Here is a 27,387-nt window from a genome sequence, read left to right as displayed (position 1 = left end):
GCCCATGATAAATTATGCTCGGAAACAATTCATGTTTAAAGTGTAAACATTGCTTCTGCCATTTGACTAGAAACTGGTATGAATAAACACACAGAAAATAGCTGTGAAACCAACCAGCCAACCAAAAATGAACATAAATAAGGAATTGTGAGTACATAGCCACCATGGGCACTTGATATATATACCGTATATACTCGAGTATAAGCCGAGTTTTTCAGCCCATTTTTTGTGCTGAAAAAAACCCCCTTGGCTTATACTCGAGTCAGATTCCCCTCTGGAAAAAAAATGGTGTGGAGCTCCGGAGCTGGGCAGCCGCTTCCCTGCTTCCGTGTTTCCTTTGCAACTTTTAAGCATGGGGGTAATCGGAAGCAGAAAAGTTCTTGCATGAGGATATATTGTTTTTTCTTTTTTTAACTGTTTTTAGGGGGGGGGGGAAGACCCACCGCCATGTGAGAATGCTCAGACACGAAATCTATCCGCCCGAAAATAAGTGTGTGTGTGTGTGTGTGGGGATTTTTAACAGAGGGAAGATGTAGGGAGAAGGCAAAAGCGAAGGAAGATCCTTCAGGGGAAACTGAGGGGGAGACTCACCCTTGGTCCAGATGAGCCCCCTTCCCGCCCCTAAGGAAGCAGAGGCAGCCAGCAAGGGCAGGCAAGCCCCACTTCACGGACTCCGTTCGTCCTCGCTCCCACCCACCCACCCACCCAAAGCCACGAAGTCCCCAATCGCGCAGCCCAGAATCGCCCTCCCCTCAGGGGCAGCAAGGACGCCCGGTGTTTCCCGAGACAAGAAGCTCCGCCGTGCAATGAAAGCGCCCTGGCTCTAGGCTCGCGGGCTCAGAAAACAACGCAGCCGGAGCCGAGGTTCCTTCCTCCTCCCGAGCGGACTAAAGCAGCTGGGGCTGAGCGAGTTGAGCCGCTCAGCTTCGTTGTTCTGAGCCTACCAGAAACACGCGACGCCACCACCACCTCCCCTCCTCCCAAGCGGACTGAAAGCAGCTGGGGCTGAGGAAACGAAGCTGAGCAGAGCCAGCGACCTCGGCTCGCGTTGTTTTCTGAGCCTAGAGCCTAGAGCTCAGAAAACAACGCGAGCCGCCGCCACCACCTCCCCCTCCTCCCGAGCGGACTGAAAGCAGCTGGGGCTGAGGAAACGAAGCTGAGCAGAGCCAAAGTGACCTCGGCTCGCATTGTTTTCTGAGCCCGCGAGCCTAGAGCCAGGGCGCTTTCATTGCACGGCGGAGCTTCTTGTCTCGGGAAACACCGGGCGTCGTTGCTGCCCCGAGGGGAGGGCGATTCTGGGCTGCGCAATTGGGGGGACTTCGTGGCTTTGGGTGGGTGGGTGGGTGGGTGGGTGGGAGCCAGGACGTTGACTTTAAGCGCTGCCGACCAAGTGTTTCACAAATACCAGTGGGACCTCCGTCCACCACCACCCCTCCCTCTTTTGCCTCCTTCCTTCTGATCAATCAGGTTTTCCCAGTATTTGCTCACAGCTGCGTGCTAGGCGTTGAACGCGGGGATTTCTGATTCCCCTTACACGCGTGTGGATATGCCGCGGGCATTTTCTTCCAAATGCCCCACGGGCAGAGAACACTGACTTTCATGATAGTGAGATCATTTCCCAAATTAATTGATTCACTAACCCAAAGAAGAAGATGTTGATGACAGTGGGAGGCAGGGGTCACTCTCCCTTGCACGAAAAAAGCAAGAGCCGTTCTTATGATCTCTCTCCTCGTAATACAGTCAAGCCCTTTCCAGCATGCGCGATCCGCCCCCGCCGCTTTGCACCTTGCAAATGCAAAAACCCCGGATTTTGCATTTGCAAGGTACAAAGCTGCGGCGGCAGATCGCGCGTGCTGGAAAGGGCTTGACTGTATTACGGGGAGAGAGAGAGATCATAAGAACGGCTCTTGCTTTTTTCTTGCAAGGGAGAGAGTGACTCCTGCCTCCCACTGTCATCATCATCTTCTTTTGGGTTAGTGAATCAATTAAACCTTTCATGATAGTGATATCGTTTCCCAAATTTCCCTTAAATCAGGGAAGAAATCACAAAAAAACCTTTGGACTGAGAATAAGCCTGTTCCTACGATGCCATTTTTGTTCACTGCAGTGTGAAAAGTGTGAAAAAACACACTTCTTTTTCTTCATCTTCTTGTTCCCTATTTACTGGTCTCTTTCAAAGAGGAAATTGTGAACATCAAACTTATTCTCAACTGTCCTAGTGAAAGTTTTTATTGGTATCTATTTTTATTTTTGAAATTTACCAGTAGCTGCTGCATTTCCCACCCTCGGCTTATACTCGAGTCAATAAGTTTTCCCAGTTTTTTGTGGTAAAATTAGGTGCCTTGGCTTATATTCGGGTCGACTTATACTCGAGTATATACGGGTATATATGAAGCCGGATACTGTACCTCTAGATGTGTCCCGTACAAGTGTAACTCTTGATTGTATCTTACATCTGCAGTGGGAACACACCAAGACTAACTTCTTACCTCATGCAGCAAACTAGGGCTACTAAATCAGGGCAACCATTAAAATGCAGCAAAGGGATATTGGTATCTTCTTAATATAACCCCCAAAGTAGCAACAGTATATACAAATGACCCAAGAATACATTTTTCTTGACGCTAGAGAATATCCAGTGAAGTTTACCCTTTAGGGAGGTAGGCTCTGCAAGGTAAACTTTAGAAAGCAATTGCCATTTTATGTCTTAGACAAGCTGTAATGCCTAATTGTGCATAGAAAAGAAGATGGTTCAGAGTATATGGATTATACCCAGAGCAGAAATACACTTGAGCATTAAAGGATACCATCTGCCAGAGCATAAGGAATTAGGGAATGCTAAAGCATTGTAAAATCCTGCTGCTTATAGCTCGCATTCTATGTTCCTCTATTTGAAGGTAATTGTGGCTTTGGTCATACCAATTATGTAGTTAAGGGAGAAGATCCATTTCATTAGACCCGAGCTTCTTCAAAACTGGTGAAATTGATGTTGATCATCTAAGGCAGGGGTGTCAAACTCACAGCGTGATGGCGTAACGGGACTTTCCCCCCCTTCGCTAAATCGGGTATGGGCCAGCGCATGACGCATCGGGCCCATGGGCCGCAGGTTTGACAGCCCTGATCTAAGGCATGGCTTTCCGTTGCAACCAGGTTATGTCTTGTGAATCGACATGCATTACTGCCAACTTGCATCAAGTGTATAAAGTATTTTGAAGCCTAATTTTGACTGTGGAGTTATTTAGTTTAAGCCTAAATGCCCCCATAAGATAAGTCTTATACAGAACTAACAATTACATTTGTATTTCAGTGTCTCTATTCTATGAAACGTATATATTTAAGGATAACAGCAAACATATTTCTTCCTAAAGGCAGCTTGATATTTACAGTCAGATTCTTTTTAAAAAAAAAAACTTTAAGGAAGGATGCATTTAAAGTCATTAGACTTTGAGTGACAATTCTTATTTTTTTATGTAATTGATGCCATTAGTGGAAGATAGGATTAGAAAAGGAGAACTATGAAACATCATTATAGGTGTTGGATAGGTTTCTGGGTTCTACAGTTTGATTTTCCAATTACTACATTTGAGGTATTATTATATTATTGACCATATATGTCACCCTGATGCCTTTTTAATTTTGAGATAGTTTATCTGTACAGTTAATCCTACACTTACAAATTTATTGTTTAGCAGTACTGTCATTAAGTGAGGCATCATGTGACTGCACTTGATTTCACAACCATTTTGCTACAGTCGTTAAGTGAATCCCATGGTCATTAAGTGAGACATCACATGACCGTGAGTTGTGACCTCCTGCTGGCATTCCCATTAGCTTTGCTGGTTAGAAGATGGCTGGGAAGATTGCAAATGGCTACAACTATTAGGATGCTACAACTATTGTAAGTGCAAGATTGTCAGTGCTTTTAACTTTGTGCGTTGAACTTTGAACACTTGCCAAGCAAACGGTCATAAAGTCAAGGACTACCTTTAATACACAGACTTGACTTACATCTAAGCAACAACAAAAAATCACATAAACATTAGATATCTACTAATTACGTTACATTTAGCATTACATTTATGTTAATAGGGATGCTATGAAGTTAAACAGTTTTAAGGAAATTAATTACAGCTTCTCCCTTAAAAAAAAAAAGATATAAACTTCAGTTAAAATGTTCCACATTTTTTCTGGGGAAGAAAAAGATGGATGTTGTGGTTGTCCTCCTTCTTCCTCAAAGATTCCACTGAGCTTCCATATTACAAGAGGTCTTGTTCCTAAAGCACCTGTAGAAACAACGTTCGTGAAAGGAATGTAAGGTTACTTAAAATGGAGTTCAGTGGTGTACTTCTATGAGTGAAACCTATTAGGGGTGTAATTCTGCTTCTTCTCTGCAGAAATTCAATCTCTTCCATGGGCTCGGGACCCCCAAGACAAGCTTTAAGAATGGCAAAATACAGGAAGGGGATGGGTTAGGGAGTGAAAGCTCAATAACAGCAGCGATGGGGTTGTACCTGAAAGACTAGGCTGCGGACAGATCATCCTGAAGAACATACACAGTATCTACGTGATTAGCAAGAGCTGATGCCAACATGATGGCACATAATAATAAAAATCATAGCATGTGGTACACTACATAATAAGCATGAATATTGCTACAAAAAATTTGCCCATAATTTAAATCATCATCATCCCTTGCGGGGTGGAGTCTGGGCAACTGAATGGAGCTAGCAGAGTGTTTAATGGCCGGATGCCTTTCCTGTCGCCAATGCAGAGTTTTGTTCAGCAGATATATTCTCATTGTGCCTGGAGAGAGAAATATCTGCCTCTACCTATTGAACTCACAGCCTCCTGATTGTGAGGCGAGAGCAGCTCCACCTCTAGGCCATTGCACCACTCCTTGCCCATAATTTAAATGACATATTTTAAATTAGCAAAGGCAAGTAAATCAAATAAAATAAAGGACTGATTCTAAGTTTTAAGGAGCCACATAAAAGTATGTAAGATCTACGGACTTTACTAAAAATGCATTTGACAACTTTAAAAAAAAAAATCACAAACCTTCATAGTATCTGGAATTCAGGCTTTCAAGATGCTAACTTGTTATTTTTTGTTTTGTATCCTGGGGCCTATGAAGAAAACAAAGATTATGAATTAAATGTTTACAATTACAAACCACTAAACTCAAGACCCTCAAGAGAGACAGTGTCAGAAACATTATCAGACCATTTCGTTACTGAGAAGATCCTGGTATGAAGCCGCTGCAGTGAGGTGTGTTAAACATTATTACACTATCTGGGTTAAGAAATCATAGAACACTGAAACACAGTAAGAAGATAGTTGAAAGGCCAATGGTGAAACTCAGAAAAGCATATTTTGAAGATGAAGGATAATATGTGTATGTATTGTACTATCATATTCTGTGCTTTTGTTTATTTTGTAAAATTACTCATAAAACTTATACTATATGGTCCATTGCAAAAATTATGGATGGGATTGTCATTATGGAAAACAGGATGAATTCGGCTAGGATTATCTGTACTGTAGTGACTGAGGGGTGAAAGAGAACCTCAGAAATGTAGAACTTGCTGGTTGGTGGTAAGACAGGCGGTATAAAAGGCCACTGAGATATCGGAACATACGAAGGGTGGATCTGCTTGTCCCCACTTTGTCTTCATTCTGCATTTCTGTTGTAATTTAATTAACCAACTGATGGGGGAAAAATGAGAGACTTTAAGCCAAGGATCAAACACTTTGTGTTATTGGGTCATATAGTCAGGAGCATCAAACTTGTGTCATTATGGCGGCGTCACATGATGTATCGTGTCTTTTTTTCCCCTTCGCTAAACCGGACCTGGGCCTGGCCAGAGCGTGACGCATCTAGTCCATGGGCTGAGAGTTTGACAGCCCTGATATAGGTATAGGAGATAATTAAAAATGGTTGCTAAAGCTACTACTGTTTTATTCTACGTACTTTATTAGGTAGATTCTGGCTTTTGAGAAATATTCCATGCCTGAGGTAATTGAACACTATGATGTAAAATAAAATAAATTGAATTTGATTATAATCTCACATAAATGCATCTGAGTCAAGTCAGTGTACTTGTTTTGACCAGCAGTATATCACCAGAGGTTCAGATAAAGCCTCTCTAGTCCAGTTCCCATAAAACTTTTAACTGGAGAGTTTGAATGGGAAACTTTGTTTAATAACAGAGCACAAAATCTGCATGCAGAATGTTCTCTTCTCATACTGACAATCCAAGCAAACGTTAATGCCATTTGAGAATTGCAAAATAATTGCCGCTGCACTTATCCATATCCATGGTACCATTAATATTCATGATCAACCTTATAATAAAGGGACATACCTACACACTGCACCTCTTTCCGGAACCAATTCGCATTTGCTACCGTTAGCACAAATGTTTGGCTCTATCTCGCATATGCTACGGCAAAGCGGGCCTTCTTTTCTTGCATAACCAGGTTTACAAAGACAAATTGCCTCCTTTGTCCAGTCATCCTTTAGGCACCGTGAGAATGCATCACATGCCAAGAACTTGCAAGGGTCTGCTTGATCCGCTGGAACAGAGAAGAAAAATCTTTTGAAATGGATTCATTGATGCAGGATCACGTGGACCTGGTAAATCTGTATGGTTGCTAGAGAAAACATTTGTCCATCACAGCTACCTACCATTGCTAATATATGACTGAGAAGCAACAGAGTGAAGTCCCTTCTTTTTGGCTTTCACAAGCAGCAATGATGTATTTCTTCAGTAATTTAGTATTACTTTTATATTTCTTTTAGATAGTTATCAACCATATTTTACAGCAAATGCCTTCTTCTGTAGAGGAGGTGAGCAGTGCCTTCTTCAGAAAACTTTTGGAAAGCATTGCCTTGTAAGTATTTTATCCTTCTGGACTATTGGCCAAAATGGTTTCCCAGCTGGGCCATTGCGGTACATCTACAATGCAATTAACTCGAACCCCTCTTAATGAACTCATCAGGGTGTAAAGTAAACGACATGTGTCATTGCAAAGAAATGTGGAACACAGCTGCTGTTGGACATGGAAGGCTTTGTTTTATAATACGTAAGGTCCACCCTAATTGTGCTGAAATTATTGTCCCTCTGTTGCTAATATGATAGGTATTCATTCCTTAGGCATGCAACAAGAATTCACGGCTTTTGTTGCAGCAATAAATAAAAAAGAGAAAAAAACCCTAGCTGTTTTGATTTCATATTCTTGTCATCCGTTGCCTAGTAATTAAATTCTTGAATGAGTGCATTCATATTAATACTGCCTATATACTGTGACCATCCAATTAAAATGGCATTAATAACTATATGAAAGGCTGTTGATGGGGTGGGAGTTGCAAAGCTGATTTAGAAATCAGATAAACTGAAAGGCTATTGGAGGGTTGCAATAAATTCACTCTATTGGTCTAAGTGGTGCGTTGTATTTTGTAATAGGTGAAATATTCTAATAATATGGTAGTTCAATTTCATCCCACTGTGTTTCCGGACAATTTCCTTTTCATGGAACTATGGACCATTTGCTTGCATTAATGCAACAAGCCCAAATAGTAAGCTATTAGTAGAAATCTAAAAGTATAGGTTTTGGGCAATAGGTCAGAGGGAGGTAAAATAATTGGACATCCACAGCACTCCCAGTGTTCTCCTGGATTATGAAACTGAAAGGAGTTATCACAAGAGCTCAGGTATTGTTTTAAGACTGTCTTCCAAAACTCATCAAACAATCTTAGAATTACTTCTGTTCTGGCAAACGCTCCCTGGAACTATTTTCCATCCTGGGCACCACAATGGAAGAAAAGGAAAAAGTGGAGTGGAAAACTCAGCTCTCTAGAGTGTCATATAATAAGGAACCTTGAAGAGGCCTTACTTGACTCACTGGCAGCAACATAACATCTATAAGACAACCAAGCAGCAGGCCAGGAAAAAGGGAAGTCGACAGCCTGACCTGTTTTATACTGTAAGTGATGGGTAGTGCCTTATATCAATAGAAGCACATCTTTGGTTTTCAGTTCTTGTCCCCCTTACAAATATGTGCCCTAAATCAGAATATGCTTCAGGAAAAGTACTTTTATTTCCCCAACCTCTTGGTTTCAGCTTTGGTTGGGCTTTATCTTTTTCCTTTTTCCTGGCAATAGAAGGGAGATCCTTGTAACGGTGGCTCAGCGGCTAAGATGCTGAGCTTGGTGATTAGAAAGGTCGGCAGTTCGGCGGTTCTAATCCCCAGCACCACGTAATGGAGTGAGCTCCCGTTACTTGTCCCAGCTTCTGCCAACCTAGCAGTTCAAAAGCACGTAAAAATGCAAGTAGAAAAATAGGGACTATTTTGGTGGGAAGGTAATAGCATTCCGTGCACCTTTGGTATTTAGTCATGCTGACCACATGACCACGGAGATGTCTTTGGACAGCACTGGCTCTTCAGCTTTGTAATGGAGATGAGTACTGCCCCCCTCAAAGCCAGAAGCGACTAGCACGTATGTGCGAAGGGAACCTTTACCTTTTACCTTGTAATTAAGCTGATTAAACAGTGAAGACAGGATACAGACTTCTCATTTCATTCCAGAAGAAGGAGATGCCTGCAAGCCCTCATGGGGTCCACCCTACCATGGTCAGAACAGAGATGGCAGAAGGTAGAGCGAATCTGCCTTCAAACATATCTCCCGCCACGGTTTTTACCTAGTAAAGAATCTGAAGACATCTTCAAGCATCAACTGGATTTTATATTCTCCAAAACAGGGAAACTAATTGTTTATTCTTAGGAATAATTCTGACTTAAAACCATCACAATAGCCCTAATTTAAAGGTCTGCTTATTCCCCTCTTGTTTCATCTTAGACTGTGATTACATGCAGATATCATGATTTCAGCACCATAACTTCTTTTCATTGTCTCTTCTGCTTTACCATCTTGTCTGATTTTGATAAGCAATTGCAGGGGGCCTTAAAATAGCCAGAATTTTGAGAATTGGTCGCACATCCATTTTATTCAGTGTCACCATACCTCTGAATGGCCATTGAACAAAGGGACATAAGTTGAGGACTACCCATAGAATCTATCAATCTGGCATCCCTGCAAATGAAGTTAAACCAACCTGTTTGTTTATTTTTATATGGTTTAATTACTGTTTGTCTTGATGCATTAACATTCGTGCTCTAACCTTGAATCCTCCAGTTAGAAAGGGAACACCTTTTAAAACCTGTCCTGCACTTCCTTGTAGCATCCATATTCTGATTTAAAGGTTATGAAATGAAGGAAATTCCAGCACTGTCATCAGGACAACCTTTCAATCATAATGTCGGCAATATCAGTTGAATCATGACATGGCTATGTCAATGTATCACTGACATTTTTCTTCAATTGAACATAAACATGGTGTATAAGTGCTTTGGATCTGTGAAAGGGTGAGAACAAGTTCATGGCAAGATGTATACCATATTTTTACGACAAAAAATTACAAGGGATTGAAAAAACAAAATTCCTACAATCCCTGGCATACATCTATGTGTGAGCATACCAACGTTTTTGCTTAAGTCTTAAGGGTTTTTTTTTGCTTAAAAATAATTTTGCTTAATTATTGCCTAACTTTCATACCATCTCTAGAGGCTTCACTGTACCATCAATCTATATGTTCTGTTCCTTTGCTTGTTCTTCCATTTTCTCTAACCGCAACCTATTTTCCCTAATTAAGATGTGCAGTGTACATATATATACAACTTCCTATTTAGCTCAAGCAGATAAACTGTATTTAATTTGACTCATTGTATACCGCTCTGCTAGGTGTTTTAGATCATCACATCATAAATCGGAAGTGAAAATCAAGGAAGGAAGTACTGCAGGCTGGGTGAATTGATTATCAATGGAACAAACAGTAAAATCTGAGCATATATCTGTGTTATAATTTGTTGACTAGCTAAGTATCATCATTAGAGCCTCTGTGGCACAGTGGTTAGAGTGCAGTACTTGTAAGCTACTTCTGCAGCCTGCTGCCTACAGTTTGGCAGTTCAAATCTCACCAGGCTCAAGGTTGACTCAGTCTTCCATCCTTCCGAGGTGGGTAAAATGAGGGACCTAAATTGTTGGGGGAAATAGGCTGACTCTGTAAACCGCTTAGAGAGGGCTGTAAAGCACTATAAAGTGGTATATAAGTCTAAGTGCTATTGCTATTATTGTTTTATCTTCATATTCTATAACTATTATGGCTTGTTAATGGAATATTGCTTGTTATTAGGAATTGGATATTGCCATAGTTTTGGTTACATTGGTATTGTGCACTGCTAGGGCTGGTTTGATTTGAAGAAATGAATGAATAAACAAATAAATAAAATGAATAAATAAAAGTTTCTCAGTGCTATAAGCCTGAGAAAAAGCTTGTTAAGACTCACTTACTATCAAAGACAGGATCCTATAGAACAAAACAGCTGAAAACAGTACAGATTGGGATATAGTAACATAAGTGTTGAGAAACAACCGGTGTTGTTTCTATTACAGCACAAGAAAACGGAAGTTTTTGAAGGTAGTTCTTAGATAGGTTTTTGGAAACTACAGTTTCCCCAAATATTTTCTAATCAGATATCTAACCAGACAATGGAGAAAACATCAAAAACTGAATAACTCCACCAGCAATAAAGTTTCTCTTTGTCATCATATTATTTTACAAGCTTCCTCAAAATATACTGCATTCCATGTAGTTTTACTAGATATTTATCTATTTATTTATCCATGAAGAACAATGTAGAGGAAAGCAATATTCTCCTGTTTTCTGTTTCACTTTTTATATTACCTGGCTCTATTTCAAGAGAAGAGCTGTCAATTTCTAAGTTAAGACGCCGAGCAGCTGCATTGCAGAAATCTTCCAACACACAGTGAACAGCCTCTGTGATGTTGTATGGCACTGACTCCACAAACTTCATTTTGCTATTTACAATCACACTTCCATTGCGGAAATTCAGTATTTCCAACTGCTTAAATCCTGTAAGATTGGATTGTAGATAGGGAACGAGCTGAAAAATGAAAGAAAATTATGCTATTAATGTCACATGCACTCATTATTTATTTTGAGAAATACAATTTTACTCTGTTTTACTGATGCTATTAGCTGATTTTACATCTCATACCAAGTCAAATTTCTGAATTAGCCTTTCAATGGCAGCTCTCATGATAGATCTTTTAAATTTAAAACAATCAAGCAAGACAGCTAGAGTGCTCTTTTGTTTTTGCAAATTTCATTCACAGAATGCAGTACAGTTAAAAAGAAATCGATGACATTTAAGTCAACTTAAATATAAATTACAGTTGTAAGAGTTCTTCCTTTAATTTCATAGGGATTTTTCCCACAATAGGTTATGCAAGTAGAAAGAATGAGCCCTAGGTTTGTGAAGCCTATAAGCAGCAAAATATTGGACTAAATGGGACTTCGATCTAAAAGGATAATTCTTACATTTTTATGTAATTCTGCTTGTCATTCCACAATGGTTACTTGAGTTTCTATATTATACAAAATATTGTTCAAGTGTACTTTCAGGGCAATGAGATAATGAACATTCAATTTCACCTAGACTCTTATTTGCATTAGAATATAACATGAAGGATATATTTTGACAAAGGACTAAATTAATAATCATCTGTAAATTATTATGCTGTTTGAAATTTTTGTACTTTCATGGGATTGAAGTACAGTAAAACCAATACAACTGTTCCTATTTTCAGGTCAAAATAAATATTACAACCTCAAACACACATTTCTTTCCATTAACTTGTATTCTCACACTTCAAAAAAGCAATACATTCATCACTTTCCAACTTTTCTCCCTTCCTAGTTCATTTTGGCATCAGAACTAGAAATAAAATTGGCTGTAAACAGTAGGGATCCAAGAAACTGAAAAATGCATCCCAAAATAAGCATTAAAAAAATCTTAAAAATCTGAGCAAGTTAATAGTGGCAGGAAAAAAAACATAAGGCAATCCCAGGGCTTTAAACAAATCCAGTTTCCTTCTTTCCTTCTTTCCTTCTTTCCTTCTTTCCTTCTTTCCTTCTTTCCTTCCTTCCTTCCTTCCTTCCTTCCTTCCTTCCTTCCTTCCTTCTTTGGTGTCTAACCTTGGCAACTGTGGACTTCAACTCCCAGAATTCCCTAGCCAACCATGCTGACCAGGGAATTCTGGAAGTTGAAGTTCACAAGTCTTAAAGTTGCCAAGGTTGGACATTCCTGGATTACATAGACAGATCTTCTCTATGATAACATGGTTCCCAGCCTTGTCCTTCAAGCCTCCAATGCTGCATTCCTCACCACTATAATAAAATCCTTGGTTCAGGTCAACCCCTTTTTCTTTCCTTCCTTCCTTCCTTCCTTCCTTCCTTCCTTCCTTCCTTCCTTCCTTCCTTCCTTCCTTCCTTCCTTCTTGTCTGCCTACCTGCTTACCTTCTTTTCTTCCTTCCTGAAAGGAAGAAAGAAAGAAAGAAAGAAAGAAAGAAAGAAAGAAAGAAAGAAAGAAAGAAGGAAAGAAGGAAAAAAGGAAAGAAGGAAAAATGGAAAGAAGAAAGGGCTATGATTAACCACTGCTGTAGCCAAGAAAACAGGAACATATCCATGTTGTCATTAGGAGCCAAGGTGAACTTGATGAGGACTTTTCTTTTAGGAGCAGTACATAGAATTGAGGAAATAATAATGAAGGTTGAGACTGTTAGGAGAAGGAATCCTAACTTTCTTCTGAAAGCTTTCCCCCACCATCAAATCAATTTGTTTTTATTTGTTCTTTCTGATTTTAATGTGAGGCATAATGTTCTAAGATTTCTCTTAGGTGTGGGGGTGGGGGATTATCCACAAGTTCAATACCATCCTTTGTCACCTACCAGCTGTACGAACTGTTGTTCAAGTGCTTTGTACTCAGTGGAACTCTGATTGAAGAGGTCATTGGAAAAGCGCATGTTGGTCACCCTCAAGCTGAAGAATACCACCAGCTCTTGGCCTTGGATTGCAGCTGTCATGGAGCTTGTGGTTATATACTTCAGGGAAGGAGCTGGAGTCATACCTGGGGTTTCTGGCAATGTATGGTAGCCACTTCCCTCCTCCTCCTCCTCCTCCTCCACTGTCACTGGGGCCATCATGTCAGTGATAACTAACTCAGTGGCAAGGTCCTGCACTCCCATTTCAAAACCATCTGAGGTTGCCCACATGGAGCTTGTGGCTTCCAAAAATTGGTTTATGTCAGTGGAAGGGCCAGTGGAGGTATCTGCTGGCAATAAAGTCAACTGATCTGTAGGCTCTAAAATATCATCTCTTGGAAGAACGGTGGAGTGAATGACAGATGGCATTGTGGTCAAGGGCAGCAAAATCTCCTCCCCCGAAGATTCCAGTTGTTCTGTAGTCTTTTCCACTAAAAAGGAAGTAACAGAATAACAGAGTTGGAAGGGAACTTGGAGGTCTTCTAGTCCAACCCCCTGCTAAAGCAGGAGACTCTATACCATTTCAGACAAAAGGCCATCCGGTCTCTTCTTGAAAAGCTCCAGTGTTGAAGCACCCACAACTTCTGAAGGCAAGACATCCACTGGTTAATTGTTCTCACTGTCAGGAAACAAACTAGGTTTGATTAAAAAAAAGCAACAGTGATTTGTTTCATACCTGACTGGATACGAATCCTTTGAGACTGATTTGGAAGCAAAATATATTAATAGAGTCATATAAATGTGAAATAAGCTTATAAGAGGCCAAAAAATTGGAGGTAATAGTCCAAAGAGAAGGAGGCAGAGTAAATTTAGTTGAAGCGGGGTAATTGTTGTCTTGTTTTATGCTCTCTCAGAATGAAAACCAAGTAATTTGATCTGAGAGGAGTTTACACAACATGTTTAGTTTAAAATCATGCTAAACATATGCATGGGCATTGCCACACATACTAGACTTTGAAACAGATATCATTTTGGGTTCCTGGATTTGTGTCCTTGAAGATCTTTAACACAGATACCAAAATAAGCTGTAAAACCTTTTTATACATACTAAAGTGCATAGCTAAATGTCTATGGAGATTCACAGTCATTGAGATCATGGTTGACCCAAAGCTGCTTTTTCAAGAGGCAACTGGACTTCCTGGTTTTTCTTTGATTAGAAGATGTTTTGCTTCTCGTCCAAGAAACTTCTTCAGCTCAGAGCTGAAGAAGCTTCTTGGATGAGAAGCAAAACATCTTCAAAGAAAAACCAGGAAGTCCAGTTGCCTCTTGAAAAAGCAGCTTTGACTCTTTTATACATACAGTTTTGAGCTATTGTGCTGCTAGTCCTTGACTTACAATGATTCATTTAGTGACTGTTCAAACTTACAACAGCATTGAAAAAAGTAACTTATCACCATTTTTCACATTTACGACTGTTGCAGCATCCCCCATGGTCACGTGATAAAAATTTGGGTGCTTGGCAACTGGCCTGTAGTTCTGATAGTTGCACTGTCCCAGGATCATCATTTATAACCTTCCCAGTTGGTTTCCGACAAGCAAAATCAATGGGGGAAGCCAAATTCATTTAACAACCACACAATTCATTTAACAATTGCAGTCATTCATTTAACAGCTGTGGCCAAAAAAGGCCGTAACATGGGGCACAATTTAACAATTGTCTTGTTTAGTAAAGGGCTCCACGATGGTCATAAGTCGAGAATTTCCTACACTCAATTCTCCAATTAATTCTCCAATTCCCACTCCTCTCCTAAATCCCCTTTCTTCTTATCTGTGGTAACATCTCCTGGGATTTATACTACACTACATCATGTTGGACACTGTTTTTGTACTCAAATATTGTTTAGGTTAAGGAAATATATGAGATTCACCACTGACTCCTTCCAATTTTAACCAAACCATATAGAGTAGAGTAGAGTAGAGTAGAGTAGAGTAGAGTAGCGTAGAGTAGAGTAGCGTAGAGTAGAGTAGCGTAGAGTAGAGTAGCGTAGCGTAGCGTAGCGTAGAATAGAATATAATAGAATAGAGTAGAGTAGAGTAGAGTAGAGTAGAGTAGCGTAGAGTAGAGTAGCGTAGAGTAGAATAGAATAGAGTAGAGTAGAGTAGCGTAGAGTAGAATAGAGTAGAGTAGAGTAGCGTAGCGTAGCGTAGCGTAGCATAGAATAGAATAGAATAGAATAGAATAGAATAGAGTAGAGTAGAGTAGAGTAGCGTAGAATAGAATAGAGTGGAGTAGAGTAGAGTAGCCTAGCGTAGTGTAGAATAGAATAGAGTAGAGTAGCGTAGCGTAGCGTAGCGTAGAGTAGAGTAGCGTAGCGTAGAGTAGAGTAGAGTAGAATAGAGTAGAGTAGAGTAGCATAGAGTAGAATAGAGTAGCGTAGCGTAGCGTGGCGTAGCGTAGCGCAGCGTGGAGTAGAGTAGAGTAGAGTAGAGTAGAGTAGCATAGAATAGAATAGAATAGAGTGGCGTGGCGTAGCGTAGCGTAGCGAGAGTAGAATAGAGTAGAGTAGAGTAGAGTAGCATAGAATAGAATAGAGTAGAGTAGGGTAGAGCATAGAATAGAATAGAATAGAATAGAATAGAATAGAATAGAATAGAATAGGGTAGAATAGAATAGAATAGAGTAGAGTAGAGTAGAATAGAATAGAATAGAGTAGAGTAGAATAGAATAGAATAGAATAGAATAGAATAGAATAGAATAGAATAGAATAGAATAGAATAGAATAGAATAGAATAGAATAGAATAGAATCTGGAAGGAACTTTGGAGATCTTCTAGTCCAGTCTCCTGCTCAAGCAGGAAAACCTATACCATTTCAGATAAGTGTCCATCTAGCCTCTTCTTAAAAACCTCCAGTGATGATGCACCTACAACTTCTGAAGGCAAGATGTTCCACTAGTTAATTGTCCTCCTCACTGTTAGGAACTTTCTCTTTAATTCCATCTTACTTCTCTCTTTGATTAGTTTCCAGCCATTGTTTCTTCTCCTGCCCTCTGGTGCTTTGGAGAACAATTTGACCTCCTCCTCTTTGTGGCAGCCCCTCAAATACTGGCATACTGCTACTATCATGTCACCTCTAATTCTTCTTTTCTTTAGACTAGCTATACCCAGATCCTGCAGCTGTTCTTCATATGTTTTAGTCTTCAGCCCTTTGATCATCTTAATTGCTCTTCTCTGAATTTTTTCCAAAGTCTCAACATCTTTTTTGTAGTATGGGGACCAAAATTGGTTGCAGTATTCCAGGTGTGGTCTTACTAGGGTTTTATAAAGTGGTACTAATACTTCACGTGATCTTGATTCTATGCCTCTGTTTATACAATCCAGGATTGTATTAGCTTTTTTGACTTCTACTGTACACAGCTGGCTCATATTCAATTGATCATCCACTAGGACTCCAAGGTCCTTCTCACAGTGACTGTTTTTAAACCAGGTCTCACCTACTCTGTACCTATACCTTTGATTTTTCCTAAATGTAAACCTTTGCTTTTCTCCACATTAAAATTCATTTTGTTGGATAGGGCCCATTGTTCAAGTTTATTTGCAAAGGATTACAAAAATAAGCCAAAGGAGTAAAGAAGATATATAATATTGTTATTTAATTACTGGTGTAGGATTATATCTTAAATGTGAATATTAAAGAGTTGAATTTTGCTGCCAATGCAGGATAAAGTTAATAACCTTCATCCTATTTTGTTACATACCAGCTGTTTTTAACTCAAGTAATTTTCATAATCTTTCTGTGTTGAGCTTCTGAAATCTCTCCTCTGTGGAGATCAATATTTAGTAAATGCCTTGTGTTTACTCAGAAATAATTTCCTCTTACACTTATATTTTCTTATTAATTATGCATCTATCTTGCTGCAATCATAATAACCTATTTTGATATACAAGATTTCCTTTATAATCACTTGTCATCAAAATACTACAAATTACCATTTTCTTTATTAAAATGTCATGTACTATTAAATAAATCAGGAATTTAACTTCCAGTTTGTTTATATTTTCCTTTGCTACAACACATCCACCTCTATCCAACTTTGTCATCCTATGCTGCATAGGCTGCAGCCTTTTAAAAATCTTTCTGGAAATTCTAATCCAACGCCTTTAGCACAGGTTGGGGGAAGACATCTTTAATGATTAATGTATTAATTTCATTTTTTCTGGTAAATGGAGACTTCTTAATCTCCACATAATCCAGTCTGTACTGCTGTGAAGAGAAATGGGTCGAATTCTAGGTGAGGTTGGGAAGATCACTTATATAGCATCCATTCATACATCTCATTCCTGATTATATCTTCCCAAACAACCTTTTCAGGGCCATAATACAGATAGCCTACACTGCTGCCATCAGTAAAGCAAATTTATGCTGTAAATGAAGATTCAAATCAGAAATCAGAAGATGCTACGTAAAACAAAACAGACAAACTCGCTCAAGTGGTGTATCCAGTTCAAAATTATCTTGGAAAAATCACAGAAGAGGTAAAGAATGAGGTGATTTTCCTTTGTTGAAGCTGTATTTCTAAGCTTCGGTGACAGAAGCACAGGGTATTTCTGTGTACTTGTATTTTAGGCAGCTTATGGAATTAATGTTTCTTAATAAGGATTATAAAGTAAGAGCAGTCTCACTGAAGTCTATAAAAGCACTAACGCAGTGTGAGTCTAATTAGATAGCTACAAAAAAAAAAAAAAACCCCCACCTGAGAGCAATTATAGCAGGTCAGTCTGCTGTAGTTAAATGAAACAGGTTGAGTTTTCTGTTTATCAAATCCTAAATCCATATGTAATTCACTTATGCTGAATACCACTTAATAATAAAAAAAAATCTATAGGCTGCAATCCAACATTAGAATTAAAGTTGTTTTTCTACATTATTTAGGAATCAGCCCCACCGAATTCAATGGACTTACTTCTAAGTTGAGCTTTACCTGGTTATGATGCTAGCTTGTAGCTTTCTTTGGGGCCTAAAAGTAGCACAGCTATATTTTATTTGGGATATGCAGGCAAATTTTCAATAATTCACAAGTTAAGTTTGCTGGAATCCTACCTAGTAAAGAAGAATATTGCCTACTTTCCTTAAATACGTTTTCTCCCTAGTTTTTGGGGCACAGTTTCTGCTCTTTAGCACATAGAACTCAATCCTTGTACTGCTAGCTTGCCATTTCTTGAGCTATCCCTTGCCTTTTTATCGAGAAGTTCCATTTTATGCTCAATATTTCAGCTTGTGTTATGTTCTAATATCTAAGTCAACTTTTCACACACACACGAATGCTTAAATTGGTAGATCATAAAAATTCAACTCCAATTAAAAACAGATTTCATGTCAAACTAAATTAGTTGTTCATTATTGGAAAGTAATAGACATGCATATTTTTACTATAGAAATAATAAGTGGAGATGGAAAAAACGAGCTAAGCATCTATTAGAGTTGAGGCACAGGAGGAAAAGTGGTAAAGTTCTCTTCCCTGCTATGTTCTTGACCAGAAACCTCTTTCAGAAGTTAATAGCTAAAGAGAAGCCCCAAAAGTGCTTTTTCAAGAGGCAACTGAACTTTCTGGTTTTTCCTTGAAGACGTTTCACTTCTCATCCAGGAAGCTTCTTCAGCTCTGTGAAGTCCAGTTGCCTCTTGAAAAGGCAACTTTGGGACAACCATGACCTGGATGACTGAGAATCTCCATAAACATATACTAAAGAGAACTGTCCACTACTACCACTAGGAAACCTTTTTGAAACACAAAACAAAACAACTCCTGAGAAGTGATTTTTTTTGGGGGGGGGGGAGCCTTCTCCTTTAGCTTCCATTAATCTTCAGATCGATCAGGTTTCCCACAGTGGTATTTTACATATGCACAACTGGATGGTTGCATAAATACACATCCATTAAATGGTTCCCTTTGCAATAAGGGAATAGCACACAGGAAGTGGTGGATGGCTTGTGGTGCCAATGGGCCAAGGAAAGAGTACAAATCTGTCCTTAGGTATCAGCGTAGAGCAGTGGTGTCCAACCTTGGCAACTTTAAGACTTGTGGACTATCCCAACTCAGCCAGCTTTGCTGGCTGAGGAATTCTGGGAGTTGAAGTCCACAAGTCTTAAAGTTGCCAAGGTTGGACACCCCTGGCGTAGAGGATGAGGGGAAAAAAAACTTTACATTTTGCTGTATGGTTTTCAATGCCATTTGGATTCATTAAAGGGAAAGATGAACACACTTTGTGGCATGGCTCTGACCCACACACATCACTTCTGGAAGCTTAGCTGTACAAAGAGAGCTAAGACAACTTAGAACTGAACAACAGAGAAATGTATACTGAAGTGGGAATTCTATGCTCTGTGAATACTTTTTAATAAACCAAAACTTAAAAGTATAGCTTGTACGTCATTGACTTTCAAATTATACACATTGCCAATGCAAATCTGAGTAGCTGTTAGATATGTCATTTTGTAGCACAAGCTATTTGTCCTCAAGAGGAAATAGAGGCATTTACCTCTAAAGCTTTTGGCATGTTGAGAATACATGTATATTTGTGAGTGAGGTTAGCATTTGGCAGCCTTTTAAAATTGCATTTTAGCAGCTCAATATTTAACAATATGGTTTATCTGTAATGGAAGAAGTAAGAGTCCATATTAAAGCTTAAAAGAGAAGTTTAAAACATGGATTTCTGCTGTTGTGGGCAGTGTAGTATACAGAGATTGGATAGTAATGACTAAGCCTTTGATTGGTTAATTTAATACCCAGAAATTTAGACTCTGTAGTATAAGGCTTACGAAAACTAACAAAGTGTAACACATGCAGAAGTGGCATGGAAGAATAAATCAAGATTCCTAAAAAAAACAAAGAACAAAGATAGCAAACAATTATTATATTTTTAAAAAGCATTAACCAAACTGATTTGATTGCAATAGTTGTTTCCCCTAATGTTTATCTGTGTTCCTTTCAATGTACAGTATGCAGGACCATCAGTCATGGTACATTCTAATTGGCTTGAATACATTTTACTATATTAGATTTATGGAAGAAATCATAAAGGGTATCTGGCTGAAGGTAGAATCTTGCTGTGCAACTCTGATTACATTTTTAAAAATCTTTTCACATGTTGAAGATCAGTTTGTAACATTCCTAGGACTGAAAATCTAAATACAATTACCATAAAAATGGTTTTGCTGGAAAAAGTCACTGTGAATTTGAAAACTTTCAGGAGAAATCCAGAACAGAGCACTAATTTTAAAAGTCCCATTGGTTTAACATAAGTGCATGTTAAACCAAATGCAGTACATGTAGAGAGATGATATGCATTAGCCTAATATCAAGTTTCATATCATCAACATATAAAATACCAAAGGAAAGTCATAGATGGACTTATTTTTTAAAATCTTCAATGTACTGACTGCATGACATTTTTAAACACACCTGTAGCAAGAAACAATATTTGCAAGCAGTAAATAATACTTGTGAGAGAAACATTAACAATGATTATCAACTTGTGACGATCAAAGAGAATTTATGAAAATGTAGGAAAATTGATCTCTTCTTACTACCATACCTTGTACATCCAAAATATTTTTTAAATACCTTCAGATTATTTAGGATTAGATAATTAGAGCCACACTTTCTTCTAAAGCAAATTTCCAAATAGAAATATTTCATCACAGTCTAGGTTATTGATAGAAGGCTGATGTGTGTGCTGTATGATCTTGACATGTGAAACCAGCATATTCACAGAATGAGAAACTCTCAGCCCAGTAAACAACTGACATTGTTCTTATCATGGACATGTCAAGAGTCAATTGCATGATTTCTAATCAGAGGAGGAATCAATGACACATCTTGATGCACTTTCAATTTCTCTGAAATTACTGCCACTGACCAGGATGATTATATGCCAAAAGTCCTTACAACTCAAAAGTGTTATTGATTTCCGGAAGTCAATATCAGTCTTCCTAGATGTTTGGAGTGTGCCAAACAAATGAATTGAGAAAACACAAAGAAAACACAAGCATTTAAATCTCTAATGCAAAGTTCTACATACGCACAGCTATCACTGATTTTGGAGATTATGGAGGGGTATAATTCCCATATGGAAGCAAAGGCTCCTATTTGTATATTTTGTTTCTTAGCAGTGTTATCAGGTATGCCTTCACACAGAGACACATTCATTCTTTCATCCATCCATCCATCCATCCATTCATCCATCCATCCATCCATCCATTCATAGAATTTATTTAAATGCCCATTTCATCCTTGTGATTGTAGGTGGCTCATGACAAAAAACAACATACAAACCGATATAGGTTATCATAAAAATAAATTAGAAATGTGGGAAAGCCACCTAAATAAATCTATCTCATTATCAAAATCCTGTACAGGGAAGGTTCTACTGACACCCTGGCTCCAATGTTTTAGGGGAAAACCAGATCTTCACATTTTCTAGAAGACTAAAAGGGATGAAGCCTCCCTGATATTGGGGGAGGAAGCTGTTCATAAGTCAGTTATATCTTAGAAAAATAAATACATTTGCAGAGATTAATAAAATAAATTTATGTATCATTTATGTAATGACAATGACAAACATTATCTAAACCAAGATCAAACGTTTATTTTTAAGAGAATTATTCCAAAAGAAAAGAATGTGTTTAAACTTTAGCTAATCATGTTGAGGAATGAATGGGAATAAATTCTCATGAATCAGTAGCAAAATTTATTAAAATGAGAATATTCTTAATGTTTAAAAAATACACCTACATTTTAGTGAATCAAAAATGGCACATATTTCTCCATACTCGTTCAATTAGGAAAAATATTGCCAATAAATTATTGTCTTTTCTTTATTTTAAGGTATCTCATATTTTTCTTATTTCCCTCTTTTTCCACCATATTCTCGTCATTTGGAATAACAGTATTTAAGCTACTTAAGGAACCGTTTTAAATTTGGGATTAGAGCCCACTCACCATTGTTTAAAATAATGTCCAAATATTGTTTGTGCCTGACCTTGGGTTCATAAGAGGGTCTCTTTAGGCAATTGTTATCATTTAAATGTCATTTTATCCTTATTTATTTCTGATCCTTGAATAACATCATTGGACTGAACAGAAACAAAATTGGACATAATTTAAAAAAATGAGAAGGAAAAAGGGTCCTTTTTGTGAACTGTTTCTGAAGTAATTGCATTGTGGATGAACTATTGCCAGTCTAAAACAGTCTAAAACATGAAGTGGAAGTGAGCTCTTCAAACTAAAATGAGTTCTAAATTATTTCAGAAATAATTATAATATATAAATTCTGAATGTGATCATCAATAATTAACAGTGGCTGAAATAGAAGACCTTTTTCATAAGTAAGTGGGCACTTACTAATTTCTGCTGGTACAGGATAAAAGAAAATATCTGTTCAGCTAAGAATCTAGCAACTTACCTTGCTCCGAGAAGATGATGGAAATTGGATATTTTGTCATTTCTTCTTCAATCTTCTGACTGGTGATTTCTTTAAATGTTGAAGGAAAGAGAATCCCCGTGGTCTCCAAGACAGTAGAAGACATGGTGGAGACTGGGTAATCTACTTCACTAAAGTTTTTTGTCACTGTTGTTACATTTGCATAAATGAAAGGCATTCCAGAAGTCTATTAAAAAGAGGAGAAAAATAGTGGCAACCTTCATTTATACTTTAATGTGGCCAAAATACAGTAAGTTTTATTTCTACTTTAATTGTATACTACAATGTTCAAAATACTCTAACAAATAAATATTAGCCCATCAGTCTGTCCATAAATATTTCTAAAGGATTGGTCACCTGATTTGCTGTTGTTATAAACCAAGGAATATAAATGTGTGAAATTTCTTGGAACTCAACCAAGAGCTTTTAGCTATGGCACAAGAAGTGATTGTTATATCACTGTTAAATCTCACATCTCATGATAGTCCACTCATCCAATCTCCAGCCAATAGCTGAGTTAGCTTAAGGTTTAGCAGCTTCCCTTTCATTGATTTTCCCCCTTTTTGTCCCAACATAATACTTCCCACGGATACAACTGTGAAGTTTTGATTGCTAAAGCAGGAATTGGCCTAGCTACTCTTGGCCATTTTAGACTGCTGCAGATATGACCTTTCACTTGAAATTCCTAACTGGACTTCTCCACCACCATTACTCTTTTGGCAATGGAAAAATCTGACTCTTTCAAATCTTACTTCCAAAGCCCCTGTTGAATGGATTGGTTCTAAGACCCCTGTCTTCAAACTTGACAGCTTTAAGACTTGTGGACTTCAACTCCCAGAATTCCTCTTCCAGTCATGTTAGCTCAGGAATTCTGGGAATTGACATCTATAAGTCTTAAACTTGCCAAGTTTGAAGAGCCTTGTTCTAAGGTATTGGAGACCTTAGCAGTCAAGGAACCATATTGTATCTCCTTCCCTTCAAATCTCGACAACTAAACCTAAGGCTGTCAGAACTTCAGATGTTGGCCTTGGCTCACCCCTTCTTCTCTTACCGCACTATCACCGTAGTGAAGCTCTTCTGTTTTATTGTGTTCACCCTCCTCCTTTAGTAGATGTCTAAATCTACCTAAATCTATTCTTCTGTCCTTCAGCTGCAGGCTCGGCCTACAGTAAGAAAAATGACTGGTGCATGTTCTTCAGCTGGTTAGTAACCTGTGATGAATGACAGACAAATTGCTGCCAATTACTTTTCTTAACTACCCTGTATTTATGTCTGTGCTGAATTGAGGATTGAAGGGATGCTAATCTTATTTACTATTAAAGTTTTGTTGCGGAAAAAAGACAATAAAAGTTACCCACCAATTCAGCTCCAGCTAGAGCATCTGTTACCATTGGCTGCATATCATTATTTATATCAGTAAATGGCCTGATGATTTCTGCAAAATGAGACAAATGAAATGGTCATTTTTTGATCAAATTTACCCAGCTGTGACCTATCAAAACTGACCATAGTATGTCAATTATTATATAGGATTCTGTGTTATAAACACAGCATAACAGTAAAAATGCTGTTTTGCCCCCTTGTTGTTAGTATCAGCTGAACCTCTAAGGCGATCCTCTTAAACTGGGCAACCAAAACCTTTTTAAGGCTCTAATCTGAGCTATTGGTGTCCTTGCATTTCACAATGACATCCTGGGGCTTCTGACTATCTTAGAAAACTGAACTGATTACCTGCTAATGATAAATCGATCCATTTGGACTCCTGCTCTAGAGGAAATGCAGGTAGGAATACCTTCAATAGCAATAGCACTTCAACTTATATACCACTTTAAAGTGCTTTACAGCCCCCTCTAAGCGGTTTACAGAATCAGCATATTGCCCCCAACAATTTTATACACCTTGGAAGGGTGGAAGGCTGAGTCAACCTTGAGCCTGGTAAGATTTGAACTGCCAAATTTCAGGTAGCCAGCAGTCAGCAGAAGTAGCCTGCAGTATGCACTCTAACCACTGTGCCACCAGGGCTCAAGATTCCTTCTTCCCTCAAAAAGCCATTCCTTGGCTTTCTCCTCCACTATGACTCTCTGATATGAACAGTTAGAAGGGGCTCAGAGCACCAGCTATTTTTATGAGGGAATCTGCAGCTGAAGTGAGGGGAGGAGTCTGGAGAGGTGGACATCAGGCACAAAGAACCAGAACAACACTGAGAGTTGATCAGAGTGGTATTTTATTGCTGCTCGCCAATTTATAAGAATCTTGCCAGACTGACTCCGCTCACTACAGAGCAGCCAGATAAACACTCCAAGTCTTAGAAAAGCATCTGCTTTCTGCCACTTCTCCCCTTCAGTGATTTCAAGCTAGCCACTCTCTTAACTACTCCCCCACCCACTTCAACTGCAGATTCCATAACTATTTCTTCTTGACCACCTCCCCTCCAGCTTCCTAGATGCTGCTTATAAGGAGGAGGGGATGATAAGGACAGTTACTAGACACTGTGTGGTAAACCCAAACTGTCCATTGCATTGGGAGGGTAGTGAAACTAGCGGCTGCAAAGCAGAGGTGGTATTCAGCAGGTTCTGACCAGTGCTGGAGAACTGGTAACGGAAATTTTGAGTAGTTTGGAGAACCGGCAAATACCATCTCTGACTGGCCTCGCCCCCATCTATTCTCTGCCTCCTGAGTCCCAGCTGATCAGCTGGGTCTTCTTTTGTTGCCCTTCACAGGAGAACGGAGCTGGAAAGCAGGTTAGTGGGGTGGGGAGGGAATGGGATTTTGCAGTAACCTTCCCCCAGGAGGGGGGAAGGAATGGAGATTTTACAGTTTCCTTCTGCTATCCTGCCCGCCACGCTACGCCCACCAAACCATGCCTACCAAGTCACACCCACAGAACTGGTAGTAAAAAAAATTGAACCCCACCGCTGCTGCAAAAGAAAGTTTTAGGTTCCCCAGCAGGAAAATACTGATAAAGATCTTATCTTGGTCAGCCATTATGTATCTATCAAAACAATTTCAGTTTGTTACTGAATGCAAACTCAACTAGAAGTACCTGTCGACTAGGCTCAGTCTATATGACATACACATATTCATACTCCAGTTCCTTGCATTCAAAATGGACATTTCTATTTAGATGGCAACCTAAGCATCATTCTATGCTGTTTCCAAAATTATAGAAGTGGGAGATCAGCCATATTTGCCTGATTCTTGGCAACTGTCACTCCTGCTGCTGCTTCAATACATGCAGTGACTACTTAGCATTCCATACGTGCTTAGCCAAGAGTGCAATAGGATATTCCAGAGAGACGTCAGTGGCTCTACTATGAAGCTACTTTAACTTAAAGAATAAGGATTCCTTATCCTTTAATTACTTTTTAAAGTTTATGCTAAGGCAATTAAAAAGGGAAGGAGCAGCAACAACTCATTTCTTCCTCAGGAATCTGGGTCTTCCATTGTTCTAAAGCATTGCAGAGAGAATGTTGATGGCATCATAAAACAGAGATGGAGAATATTTGGCCAAATGTTCTGCAAAGGGATGTTCCTACTAGTTAGAAAGGAGGGCAAAACATTTCCTCAGGAAAAAAAAAAAGCAATTTGTGAGAACTTTCAGCTCAGTTCTAAACAGTTAATTCCAACTACCTGATCTGTTACATTCAGAAGAGTTCATAATAGAACATGGCAAAACACATCACAGCTGACTCATTAATAGATCAGAAATTGTATTAATAGAAGGCATAAAGGACACATATTGCTGTATTTCTAGTAATTCCCCCTTTCAGTCCTATTCCTTTTATGTCTGGTTTAGGAAGATTTTAATTTCCTACAAAAGCATTTCTGGAAGGATCAGGGAACAACAAAGGGTTGCATAAAATGGAGACACCCCCCCCCCAATTTTTTTTTTTTAGGATCTCAGTAAATGGAAACAGAATTTTTGAATGATAACAGAATAGTTAGTTCTTTATCTGGCAGGCAACAAATTATGCAAAATTTCTGAAGTGAAGCCATATAGCAGCAGTAGGCAAAATATTCCTGTCTTTTGTAATTAATTAAAACCTGGTCATTCAATAACACTGTTTCATGCCTCAATTTATTTAGCTAGATCATCACATACTTTATGTATTAAAAATTATACAAATTAAATAGGGTCAGTCATTGTCATCTGCTTCCTGGATCACACCATTCCATTCATTCCATTCCATTCAGCTGAATATCACTAATGCTACTAAATGCTTAGCAGTTCAAAGAAACGTCTCAAATCTGTTCTACCCTAGTATTTATATGAAATACTTTTGTTATCTGAAAATTAGCTGACAACCGCATGAAAACCATTGAGGCAGACTTGGGGTGTTGTTTTTTTTGACCCTGCTGTCTTATGGCATTTTCTATCAACAGCGGACACAAAGGCTGCCTTTTACACTAAAGGCTGGTGAACTCCCTGCATCCCATTTCAGATAAGGTTTTGGCCTTACTCAATAATCTCCTGCTTCAATGACTGAAATGCACTTTATCTTGGGCTGGTTCTGAAGGTCATCAGAAGCTTCCACTAGCACAAATACAAAATTCAACCTCTGGCAAGAGGAGGCTGGGAAGCATATAATCCCAGGCTTGGTTTGGTTTGCTGTGCTTCTGTATTTGCTTCCAAGGCTAATTCAGAATATGGAATTTGACCTTTCAAGGCCTGCATAATTTAGAAAGAGCTGCTTCCCATATGTTTCCATCCCCTGCCTCTGAGCTCCAAACAGAAAGCCAAGCTTGGTATTGGAGATATACACCTTATGGTCCATACCACCTCTTTTGCGGGCACCACAAAAAGATTGCGACTCTATAGAATGCTTATAACATTAACTAGTTGGGGGGAAAAGAGCAGTACACGGAGAGTAAGAGATAAAAGGATGGCATGTCTCCTAACAAGTCGAGCAAATGCAATCATCTTGCTGACATATCTTTAGTTTTAATTTGCTGCTCTTTTCTTTTTATTATCTAAAATAGGTTTCTTAATTAATTATAAGTCA

The 27,387-nt window shown here is 38.8% G+C and overlaps 1 protein-coding gene across 4 annotated transcripts in view; it reads right to left on the bottom strand.

The window, feature by feature from the left end:
• IMPG1 (interphotoreceptor matrix proteoglycan 1) overlaps positions 1–27,387 on the bottom strand; it is a 102,905-nt gene that overhangs the window by 3,824 nt on the left and 71,694 nt on the right. For 2 of the 4 annotated variants that reach the window (XM_087944451.1, XM_087944464.1), the window contains exons 11-17: positions 23,743–23,819; positions 22,367–22,571; positions 12,873–13,396; positions 10,806–11,025; positions 6,366–6,576; positions 5,059–5,126; positions 3,402–4,283 (exon numbers count right to left, since the gene is read on the bottom strand). In XM_087944451.1, the coding sequence (XP_087800577.1) occupies positions 5,093–5,126; positions 6,366–6,576; positions 10,806–11,025; positions 12,873–13,396; positions 22,367–22,571; positions 23,743–23,819 (1,271 nt within the window). In that variant the 3' untranslated portion in view covers positions 3,402–4,283; positions 5,059–5,092. Of the gene's footprint in view, positions 1–3,401; positions 4,284–5,058; positions 5,127–6,365; positions 6,577–10,805; positions 11,026–12,872; positions 13,397–22,366; positions 22,572–23,742; positions 23,820–27,387 lie in introns of those variants that run through there. The other 2 variants (XM_087944456.1, XM_087944470.1) reach the window with 2 other exon arrangements.

Source organism: Notechis scutatus, chromosome 1 (genome assembly GCF_049901735.1).
Source record: "Notechis scutatus isolate UNSWTSFEM ecotype Mainland chromosome 1, rNotScu1.2, whole genome shotgun sequence".
Classification (NCBI taxonomy): Eukaryota; Metazoa; Chordata; class Lepidosauria; order Squamata; family Elapidae; genus Notechis; species Notechis scutatus.
Note: the sequence above shows the minus strand (reverse complement) of the source record. Positions and strands in the feature narration are given on the sequence as shown.